The 12470-nt window shown below is 37.4% G+C and overlaps 1 protein-coding gene across 6 annotated transcripts in view; it reads right to left on the reverse strand.

The window, feature by feature from the left end:
* TRPM7 (transient receptor potential cation channel subfamily M member 7) overlaps nt 1-12470 on the reverse strand; it is a 120942-nt gene that overhangs the window by 64347 nt on the left and 44125 nt on the right. For all 6 annotated transcript variants that reach the window (XR_003430740.1, XM_027096673.1, XM_027096675.1 and 3 more), the window contains exons 8-11: nt 9605-9779; nt 8405-8528; nt 5600-5672; nt 3712-3812 (exon numbers count right to left, since the gene is read on the reverse strand). Coding sequence is in view for 5 of the 6 variants with exons in the window: in XM_027096673.1 (XP_026952474.1) it covers nt 3712-3812; nt 5600-5672; nt 8405-8528; nt 9605-9779 (473 nt within the window). In the remaining variant the exon portion in view is untranslated. The remainder of the gene's footprint in view (nt 1-3711; nt 3813-5599; nt 5673-8404; nt 8529-9604; nt 9780-12470) is intronic.

The following is a 12470-nucleotide window of genomic DNA, read 5'->3' on the forward strand; positions in this document are numbered from 1 at the left end:
TGTTGTCTGAGGGTATGGATTCCAGTCAGTCTGAATCTGGATGCTGAAATACTCCCCTTAGGGACCCTGATAGGTAACTGCACATTCTCCACTACTGGGAGCTAGTAAAAATACAATACGTTGCTTGAACAAGCAGAAAGGTTTGAGAGAGAACAAAAAGCTGAGTCAAGGTTGATTGACAAGGCTCATCCCCTACACAAGGCTACTTCTTCAAGACTGGAAGAGGTGGTTATTTCATCTACTGTACAGAAACCAAAACACAGTCAAGTAAAATGGAGAAACTGAGAAATATGTTCCAAATGAAAGAACAAGATAAAACCTCAGGGAAAAACCTCAATGAAATGGAGATAAGTAATTTACCTGATAAAGAGTTCAAAGTAATTATTATAATGATGCTCACCAAATTGTGGAAAAGAATGAACACAGTGAGAACTTCAACAAAGAGATGGAAAATCTAAGAAAGTACCAAATAGAAGTCACAGAGCTGAAGAATAAAAAACTGAACTGAAAAATACACTAACAGGGTTCAAGAGCAGACTAGATGAAGCAGAAGAAAGGATCTGTCAACTTGGAGACAAGGTAGTGTAATTCACCCAGAGTAGCAAAAAGAACTTTTAAAAAAGTTAAGTTAGCTTAAGGGACTTATGGGACAACATCAAATGGACTGATACATTTTAGGGTTCCCAGAAGAAGAGAGAGACAAAGGGGCAGAAATTGTATTTGAAGAAATAAGGGCTGAAACTTCCCTAACCTGGGGAAGAAAACAGACATCCAGATACAGGAAGCTCAGAGAGTTTCAAATGAACCTATAGAGACTCACACCAAGACACATAATTGAAATGCCAAAAGTTAAAGACAAGGAAAGAATATTAAAAGCAGCAAGAGAAAAACAACTTGTTACATACAAGGGAACCTCCATAAGACTATCAGCATATTTTTCAGCAGAAACTTTGCAGGCCAGAAGGGAGTGGCATGATATATTCAAAGTACAGAAAGAAAAAACTTCCAACCAAGAATACTCTACCTGGCAAAAATTCTTATTCTGAATTGAAAGAGAGAAAGACTTTTCCAAACTAGCAAAAGCTAAAGAGGTTGATTACCACTAAACCAGCCTTTCAAGAAATGTTAAAGGAGCTTCTTTTAAGCTGAAAAGAAAGGGTGGTAATTAGTAACAAGAAAACACATGAAAGAAATCTCACTGAAAAGGTAAATATATAGTAAAAATAGTAGATTAATCACTTATGAAGTTAGAATAAAGGTTGAAAGACAAAAGTAGTAAAAATAGCCATGATTACAATAATTAGTTAAGGGATACTCGAGGTAAAAAGATGTAAACTGTGACATGAAAAACAGAAAAGAGGAAAATAAAAATGTTGAGATTTAGAATGGGATCAAACAAATGGTTATCAACATAAAATAGACATTACAGATATAAGTTATTATATGTAACCCTCATAGTAAACACAAAGCAAAAACCTATACACAAAAGACAAATACACAAAAGACAAAGAGAAAAAAATATAAGCATATCACTAAAGTCATCAAATCATAAAAGAAGAGAGCAAGAGAGAGAGAAAAAAGGAACAGAATGGAACTACAAAAACAGTCAGAAAACAATTAACAAAATATCAGTGAGTACATACTTATAATAATTATTTTAAATGCAAATGGACTAAGTTCAACAATTCAAACACACAGAGTAGCTGAATGGATAAAAACACAAGACCTATCTATACGCTGCCTATAAGACACTCACTTTAGATGTAAAGACACACATATAGACTGAAAGTGAAGAAATGGAAAAGGATATTCCATGCAAATGGAAACCAAAAGGAAGCTTACTTGTATCAGACAAAATAAACTTTAAAAAAAAGACTGTAATAAGAAACAAAGATGGATGGCACATAATGATAAAGGGGTCAATTCAACAAGAAGATACAATATATGTAAATATTTATGTACCCATCATAGGATCATATAAATACATAAAATAAATATTAACAGTCTTAAAGGGAGAAACAGACAGCAATACAAAATAATAGAGGACTTTAATACCCACTTACATCAGTGGAGAGATCATCCAGACAGAAAATCAGTAAGAAAACATCAGCCTTAAATGACACATTAGACCAATGGACTTAACAGATATACAGAACATTCCATCCAAAAGCAAGAGAATACACATTCTTCTCAAGTGCACACAGAAAATTTTGCAAGATAGACCATGTTAGACCATAAAACAAGTCCTAATAAATTTAAGAAGACTGAAATCATGTCAAGCATCTTTTCTGACCACAATGGTATGAAACTAGAAATTACACAAAGAAAACTGGAAAATTCATAAATACATGAAGATCAAACAACATACTACTCAACAACCAATGGGTCAAAGAAGAAATCAAAAGAGAAATTAAGAAGTACCTTGAGAGGGCTTCCCTGGTGGCGCAGTGGTTAAGAATCTGCCTGCCAATGCAGGGGACACGTGTTCAAGCCCTGGCCCAGGAAGATCCCACATGCCACAGAGCAACTAAGCCCGTGCACCACAACTACTGAGCCTGCACTCTAGAGCTTGCGTGCCACAACTACTGAAGCCTATGTGCCTAGAGCCCGTGCTCTGAAACAAAAGAAGCCACTGCAATGAGAAGCCCGCACACTGCAACGAAGAGTAGACCCCGCTCGCCGCAACCAGAGGAAAGCCCACGCACAGCAACAAAGACCCAATGCAGCCAAATAAATAAATAAATAAAAAGTACCTAGAGAGAAACAAAAATGGAAATATAACATACCAAAATTTGTGGGATGCAGTAAAAGCAGTTCCAACAGGGAAGATCACAGTGATAAATGCCTACCTCAAAAAACAAGAAAAGTCTCAAATAACCTAACTTTACACCTCAAGAAACCACAAAAAGAAGAACAAACGATACTCAAAGTTAGTAGAAGGAAGAAAGTAACGAAAATTAGAACAGATATAAATGAAACAGATTGAAAAGACAACTAGAATGAAACTAGAACTAGTTCTCTGAAAAGATAAAATTGACAAACCCTTAGCTAGACTCAGGAAGAAAAAAAAGAGAGGACTCAAATAAAATCAAAAATGAAACAGATGTTACAACTGATACCACAGAAATACAAAGGATCATTAAGAGGTTAATATGAATAATTACATGCCAACAAACTGGACAGCCTAGAAGAAACAGATAAATTCCTAGAAACATACAACCTATCAAGACCAAATCATGATGAAATAGAAATTCTGAACAGTCTGATTACTAGTAAGGACCAGACAGCTTCACTGGTGAATTTAACCAAACATTCAAAGAACTAATACCAATCCTTTTCAAACTCTTCCAAACTCATTTTATGAGTCCAGCATTACTCTGATACCAAAACCAGACAAGGACCCCAGAAGAAAAGAAAATTACAGGCCAACATTCCTGACAAATACAGATGCAAAGAGCACTATTTCTAAAACTTTTTTCAGTTACAGGATTTTTAAAGATCTATACCCTATAAAAAACACAGTTTTTATCAAGAGGCAAATAGAACTTATTAAATCCTAAATGGATCTGAATGTTGCAGAAACGTTTGGCTACAATAAGTTTGCACTTTTGACTGACAGGTAAATGTCAAGTTAGGTAACAGTTGCAGCAAATACTTTGATATTAACTTAGCTTAATTAAATTATACTGTTTATATAGATTATTTACATACCAGCCACTGCTGTCCATAAACAAATACATGATTTTTGGCAATGTCAACTCTATCCCATGCCAATGTAAGGATGAGCTGGTCAAATGCAGATGCATTAGTGCCTAATCAAATAAAGAAAACAGTCGACAAGTTCAATTAATTTATCTCCATAAAATATGAACACTTATGAATTCCCCTCCTCCCCCTTTAATTACATAGCTGGTGTCAGTCACTATTCAGAGGTAGCCTGCCTCAGAAAGATAAGGTTACCCCAGGGTTGAGGACTTTTATTTTCCAACTATAGAAAAGACACAGCCTCATCCATCGCAAACAATTCAGAATGCATAAGAATGAATAGAAAAGAAAGATGATCTGTTTCTATCACAGCGATAGTATTGACTGTTAATATTATGAAAAATATCCTTACAGGTGTTTTCTGTGCATATATAAGTTCATACATATACTTTTAATTGTTTATGCAAAAGCAGGTCATACTATACAAAATACTCAGCCTGCTTTATGTATCATATTTAGTTTTCAATAACAGTACATACAGATGTACCTTATATATATATAAATACCTTTTAAAGGTGAACTAAAATTTATTCAACAAATATTCTAACTAGTGGACATTTCACATTATTTTGAATTTTCTGGTGAGTGTATCTTTGTGCACATATTTAACAGGATGAATCCGTAGAAGCCAAATTGCTGTGTAGAAGGGTATATAATTTAAAGCTTTGGATACACTGCCAAAATATATTACAGAAAGGTTATACCATCCATCAGGAGTATACAAATACCCAGTTGGAGGATAAAAAGCTTTTTTTTTTTAATTTATGTTTTTTTTTAAATTATAACATCTTTCCATCATTTCCACATTTCCCCCAAGTATTTGTATTCTGCTAAAATCTTTCACTTAAATTTTGACTCATTTTTCCATGAGGTATTCATCTTTTTATTACTAATTTACAACACCTTTTTGTGATCCTTCCACATTCCTGTTCTCAGTTTTCTCATCTATAAAATGAGGAAAATAATAGGAAATCTTCCTCTTAGGGCTGTCACAAGGGTAAACAACATAAACCACTAAAGCACAGTAGCTAGTACACAGAAAGTACACAGCAAATATTAGGTGCTCTCTTTTTATTTTTTATTTTTATGCAATCGCATTTATTGATCTTGCCCTTTATGGTTTCTAGGCTTCCTATTACTTATGATCTCTTATTCTCAGATGATGTAAATATGTTATATTTTATTATAGTATTTTTCAAATGTCTGATCTATTGGCAATTCATTGTAGTCTGATATTTGGGAAATTCTTGTGAATGATAAGATAGTGCCCTCTTGCTCTGCTTCTGCCACCTCACTGCATATTGGACTTTCAGGTACTCGGACAGAACAACATTTTAATTTCTAATTTTTGAAAAGATTTTTCACTACAGTATTGTTTGTCTTATCAGTTAGATGTCTTTGGAAAGATAATAAGAGGAAAACAATTCAACTGCGTGTGCATTAACCCCTTAGTCCTAGAAGATACCATTAGTTTTCTTTCCAAATTTTCCTCCCTAATGAAAATAGCACATTTAAGAATGCTATCCTTAATTTCTATTAACTAATACTCTATTACTTTTAAACACTTATTTTTCAGCCAATTAAAAATGTGACATGTTTGACACATTCTTAACAGGATAATTAAATAGGTCTAATGGCATAAATCCTGGTATGAACTTTTTAAAAAGTTATAAGATTAAAAACAAAAGCAAATTTGTCAAAGAAAGTGAACACTGTGTCTTTTTCAAAGAAAAACTATTGAAAAATTCAGTTCTCAAACATTTAGTCAAATTAAAAAATCCTAACTTATATAAAAACACCATAAATGAAAGACCTAACAAATTTTAAGTCTTACCTTTAAGCAGTGCAGTAAGTATTGCTACATCTATATCTTGATGTTCCTCTGATCCAATGTGGAAAACAGTAATCTATTTAAAGATCAATTCATAATATTATGCCTTTATATTTTATAAGCTAAGACATAAGGCATATAAATCGCAAAGTAACTGCAAACTACTTGGCAGATATATAGTTTTTTTGAGTCAGGAATAATTTCATTACAATCAAAACACAGAAAATTAAAGAATTTGTATCATTTACCAAATAAAATTCAAGTAGGGACTTCCCAGGTGGCACAGTGGTTAAGAATCCACCTGCCAATGCAGGGGACATGAGTTTGATTCCTTGTCCAGGAAGATCCCACATGCCGCGGAGCAACTAAGCCTGGGCGCCACAACTATTGAGCCTGCGCTCTAGAGCCCGTGTGCCACAATTACTGAGCCCACGTCCCACAACTACTGAAGCCCGCGCGCCTAGAGCCTGTGTTCCGCAACAAGAGAAGCCACTGCAATGAGAAGCCCACACACTGCAACGAAGAGTAGCCCCCACTCGCTGCAACTAGAAAAAGCCCACACGCAGCAACGAAGACCCAACGCAGCTAAAAATAAATAATAAATTAAAAAAAAATAAAATTCAAGTATATTCAAAATGTTTGGTTTCATATTATATTAATTTTTTATATATTTTATGTCCATTACTAGAATAAGCAATTTATGAGCTAAGGCTATAGATTACTAATCTGAGTAAATCCTGCTGTTTCTTCTGCAGAGTGGACACTTACTCAGTTCAAGTAAATATATGTGTTCTTGAATGAGAAGTGTTTTGTTGAATCCTTTTACTGGAAATTTATTTAAAATTATTTGAAACATAATACCATTAGAGAGAGGTTTTCATTTAATAACCTTTTCATAAAATAAAAGTCTATTGTTATAACCCCAATACGAATTTTTCAACTAACTTCATTTCACAGTATACAAAAATGAAATGCATGAAAGAAAACAGCAGATCAAACCATGTTATCATCCACCTACTTAGAGAACTGTTAAAATTTTTTGTCTCTGTAAACTTAAGCCCATGTCTAGATGACTGAAATTAAGCAACACTGGTCTCTATTTTTTTTTATTGGAGTATAATTGCTTTACAATATTGTGTTAGTTTATACTGTACAGCAAAGTGAAACAGCTATACGTATACATATATCCCCTCTCTTTTGGGATTTCCTTCTCATTTAGGTCACCAAAGAGCACTGAGTAGAGATCCCTGTGCTATACTATACAGCAGGTTCTCATTAGTTATCTGTTTTACACATAGCATCAATAGTGAAGCAGCACTGATCTTTAATTTAATTTGAGCACTCACTCAGAGGAAAATAGGGTTTTTTCCTCCAAATATATTTTAGAGAAGCCAATAATAACTCTTTAGAGTTCTTCCTTGATCCTGAACATAATCTACTGAGGCTTAGTTATGAAACTTTTCCAAAAATAGAAGTGTAATACATGTCTCCACACCATATAAAAACTATATTCTAGGGGCTTCCCTGGTGGCACAGTGGTTGAGAATCCACCTGCCAATGCAGGGGACATGGGTTCAATCCCTGGTCCGGGAGGATCCCACATGCTGCAGAGCAACTAAGCCCATGCGCCACAACTATTGAGCCTGTGCTCTAGAGCCCATGAGCCACAACTACTGAGCCCACGTGCCGCAACTACGGAAGCCCGTACACCTAGAGCCCCTGCTCCACAACAAGAGAAGCCACCACAATGAGAAGCCCGCACACCACAACGAAGAGCAGCCCCCGCTCACAGCAACTAGAGAGAGCCCGCGCGCAGCAACAGAGACCCAACCCAGCCAAAGTAAATAAATAAATAAAATAAATTAATTTAAAAAAAAAACCTATAATCCTTCTATGCTATCTCTTAGCTTGAACAAAATTATAAATGACATCTTTACATGGTTAGAAAAGATTTTAAAATTTTAAATCCAAAGTTTTTAAAAAAGTATTTCTCCAATTGGGAATTCTCTGGAGGTCCAGTGGTTAGGACTCCATGCTTTCACTGCAGAGGGCCTGGGTTCAATCCCTGGTCAGGGAACTAAGATACCATAAGCCATGGGGAGCAGCCAAAAATTAATTAATTAATTAAAAAGCATTTATCCAGGGCTTCCCTGGTGGCGCAGCGGCTGAGAGTCCGCCTGCCAATGCAGGGGACGCGGGTTCATGCCCCGGTCTGGGAAGATCCCACATGCTGCGGAGCGGCTGGGCCTGTGAGCCATGGCAGCTGAGCCTGCGCATCCGGAGCCTGTGCTTCACAACGGGGGAGGTCGCGGCAGTGGGAGAGGCCCGCGTACCACAAAAAATAAAAAAAATAAAATAAAAATTAAAAATTAAAAAAATAAAAAAGCATTTATCCAATTTAGAATGTATTTGAATGAAATAAAAAGGCTTATTCTGGGCCTCCCAGGTGGCGCAGTGGTTAAGAATCCACCTACCAATGCAGGGGGACACAGGTTCAAGTCCTGGTCCGGGAATATCCCACATGCTGCAGAGCAACTAAGCCTGTGCGCCACAACTACTGAGCCTGTGCTCTAGGGCCCGTGTGCCACAACTACTGAGCCCACGTGCCACAGCTACTGAAGCCCATGTGCCTAGAGCCCGTGCTCCGCAACAAGAGAAGCCACCACATGAGAAGCCCACTCACCACAACAAAGAGTAGCCTCCGCTCGCTGCAGCTAGAGAAAGCCCGCGCACAGCAATGGAGACCCAATGCAGCCAAAATAAATTTATATTAAAAAAAAAAAGGCTTATTCTGTGAAATGTACTTACGAGCTCCTTTCTTTTCATACATTCCATCAGTGTTTGAAATAAATGAACTGCTTCACTCTGGCCAAAGTTAAATGTTTTTTTGATGGTTGAAATAATATCAGGCTCTGCTGCATCATGAAGATTCCTAAAGTAAGAGGAAACATAACTCAATCCACTGATTTCAAATTCCATTATTTGCAGAATCTAATATCAAGTCCTAGTGGATCCAGGCAAGACATTTAAAGATACTGTATTAATATTAAATACTTGACCCTGAGTGAAATTTTCTCCTTCATTAGACTCCTACTATAAGTCATAAGGGTGGAAAATGGAATGGAGTGATTTTTCTCTTTTAATTATTTCTAATTTTTTTTATAAGGCATGTGTTAATGTTATCAGTTATACAGTATCTTATCATGTAAGATATTGTATAAAGATAATTTTAAGATAATATGGTGTAAAAAGCAGTATTTTAACAAAATGTGTTAAATATCAGCACATTTGCACTTTTATTTTTTTCTCAATACGGAATATATTTACATGCTCAAAAATATAATATAAAATATAAAACTGTGAAAATTCATAGTGAAAGTCTTTCCCACTGTCTTCCATCAGCCATTCCATCTCAACTGCTTTCAAGAAACGCTATTACTTTGTATAATGTTTGAGGATCTCTTTCAATACATACAATTATCTCCTTGTCTTTTTTCCTTCATAAAAGGTGCCAAAATCTACATGTTACTGTACATTTTCCTTTTTTTACATATATATTTTGGTAATCTTTCCAAATCTAATATACAGATACCTTATGTAACTACAAACTACTCCGTTGTGCAGAGGTACCTTAAGTTACTTATCTAGTCTCCTTGATATAAATGTTCTATTTTGTTCCAATCTTTTACTGTTACAAACCACACTGTATTGAGTAACTTTATATATGTTATTTCACATGTGTGCAAGTACACTTGTAGGAACAATTATCAGAAATGGAACTGTTGCGTCAAACGATACGTGCCTCTGTCTATTTAACAGGTCTTTGAAAACTGTCCACTACAAAGACTTATATTTTAATTCATTCCAATAATGTATCAGACAGGCTATTTCCTCAAGACTTAAGAAGGTATTTTCATATTATTAAAACACTGAAATGAATCTAATATTCTAAAAACCACAGCTTCTTTACATAAAATTATTAAAAATATGTTGTAATCATACACTTACCCTCCTTCTTCTGTCTGTTTATGAATATATGCTAGTAGATCTGCAGCCCTGCCTGTTCCTTCACATACGACGACTGGAACAGGAGGACTTTCCTGAAGGTATTCTAAAACTGTGAGGATAACGTTTGGCCCACCCTCAAATATAAGTGCCACCACAGGAACACCTTGACCAATTCCTTAAAAAAGGTAAAAGATTAATTATGATATTAGACAAAATTCAGTAATTTAATCTTAGTTTTCACTCAATCAAAAATAAAATGCCAAAATATAATTTCTTATAAGACTGTGTTGACTTAATTTTATGTACTCAACATGATATATAGTCTGATATAAATAAATTAAATACTGAATAAATTACTTTTGCACTGACTTTAAGTCTGTTCTAAATAACAAAATTAGAAAATCCAATATATAATGAGGCACACACTATAATTTATATATTCACTGAAAAGCAATAATTATTTTGTATATTTCACTAACTTTAACTCGACAAGAAATTAAAACACCAATTTGGTTTTCAGTTTTTTAATACTTTATGAGTTGAACTTCTCATATGTATTTGTCTTTAATCACTTTTAAAATGTCTATTGTTGATTCCAAATGCATTGAGACATAAATATAGAAATTAACAGAATCAGGATTACATAGACAAAACAGATCAAAAAAATCCAAGACCTCTATTAAGAGTAACAAAAAATTTAGTGAATACCAATTTTTGTTTTACAATAACCTGTACTGCAGTGAACGAATCCAAAATATAGGCATTCCCTAGTGGGGTATGAAGGATAATAAGATATTCCTAATTTTTAGGAAATGCTATGACTCCATCATAATCTGAAAATACTGTTCTATAAGTTTGTATTTCTATTTCACTTTGTCATAGAGCTCACCTCCTTGATCTCCTAAAATTATAAAATTTTTCTTTTGGAAGTAAAAATCCAGATGTTGAGCCAGAAAGTTTGACCATGGTCAGACAGGAAGACCAGAAAACGAGGGGAAGATGGCGGAAGAGTAAGATGCAGAGATCACCTTCCTCCCCACAGATACACCAGAAATACATCTACACGTGGCACAACTCCTACAGAACACCTACTGAACGCTGGCAGAAGACCTCAAACCTCCCAAAAGGCAAGAAACTCCCCACGTACCTGGGTAGGGCAAAAGAAAAAATAAACAGAGACAAAAGGATAGGGACGGGACCTGCACCAGTGGGAGGGAGCTGTGAAGGAGGAAAGGTTTCCACACACTTGGAAGCCCCTTCGCGGGCAGAGACTGCGGGTGATGGAGGGGGAAAGCTTCAGGGCCGCAGAGGAAAGCACAGCAACAGGGGTGCGGAGGGCAAAGTGGGGAGATTCCCGCACAGAGGATCGGTGCCAACCGGCACTCACCAGCCCGAGAGGCTTGTCTGCTCAACGGCCGGGGCGGGTGGGGCTGGGAGCTGAGGCTCGGGCTTCAGTCGGAGTGCAGGGAGAGGACTGGAGTTGGCGGCTAGAACACAGCCTGCAGGGGGTTAGTGCACCACGGCTAGCCGGGAGGGAGTCCAGGGAAAAGTCTGGACCTGCCGAAGAGGCAAGAGACTTTTTCTTCCCTCTTTGTTTCCTGGTGCGCGAGGACAGGGGATTAAGAGCGCTGCTTAAAGGAGCTCCAGAGAACGGGCGCGAGCTGCAGCTAACAGCGCGGACCCCAGAGACTGGCAAGAGATGCTAAGGCTGCTGCTGCCGCCACCAAGAAGCCTGTGTGTGCGAGCACAGGTCACTAACCACACACCCCCTTCCGGGGAGCCTGTGCAGCCCACCACTGCCAGGGTCCCAGGATCCAGGGACAACTTCCACGGGAGAACGCACAGTGCACCTCAGTCTAGTGCAACGTAACGCCGGCCTCTGTCACAAGCTACCCACCCCCACCCCACACTCCGTGCCCCTCCCTCCCCCCCCCCACCCCCGGGCTGAGTGAGCCAAACTCCCTGAAGCAGCTGCTCCTTTAACCCCGTCCTGTCTGAGCGAAGAACAGACCTACACGCAGAGGCGGGGCCAAATCCAAAGCAGAGCCCCGGGAGCTGTGAGAACAAAGAAGAGAAAGGGAAATCTCTCCCAGAAGCCTCAGAAGAGTGGATTAAAGCTCCACAATCAACGTGATGTACCCTGCATCTATGGAATACATGAATAGACAACGAATCATCCCAAATTGAGGAGGTGGACTTTGAAAGCAAGATTTATGATTTTTTCCCCTTTTCCACTTTTTGTCAGTGTGTATGTGTATGCTTCTGTGTGAGATTTTGTCTGTATAGCTTTGTTTCCACCATTTGTCCTAGGGTTCTATCCGTCCGTTTTTTTTCTTCTTTAATTTTTTCTTAATATTTTTTGTTTTAATAACTTTATTATATTTTATCTTACTTTATTTTATCTTACTTTATCTTCTTTCGTTCTTTTCTCCTTCCTTCCCTTGATCCCTCCTTCCTTCCTTCCTCCTTCCCTCCCTTCTTTCCTTCCTTCCTTCCTTCTTTTCTTTCTTTCTTTCTTTCTTCTAATTCTTTCTTTCTACTTTATCCCCCTTTTATTCTGAGCCGTGTGGATGAAAGGCTCTTGGTGCTGCAGCCAGGAGTCAGTGCTGTGCCTCTGAGGTGGGAGAGTCAACTTCAGGACACTGGTCAACAAGAGACCTCCCAGCTCCACATAATATCAAACAGCGAAAATCTCCCAAAGATCTCCATCTCAACACCAACACCCAGCTTCACTCAACGACCAGCAATCTACAGTGTGGGACACCCTATGACAAACAACTAGCAAGACAGGAACAGAACCCCACCCATTAGCAGAGAGGCTACCTAAAATCATAGTAAGTCCACAGACACACCAAAACACACCACC

The sequence above is a fragment of the Aethalodelphis obliquidens genome, unplaced genomic scaffold (genome assembly GCF_003676395.1).
Source record: "Aethalodelphis obliquidens isolate GAN/ISIS:26980383/991018 unplaced genomic scaffold, ASM367639v1 scaffold105, whole genome shotgun sequence".
Classification (NCBI taxonomy): domain Eukaryota; kingdom Metazoa; phylum Chordata; class Mammalia; order Artiodactyla; family Delphinidae; genus Aethalodelphis; species Aethalodelphis obliquidens.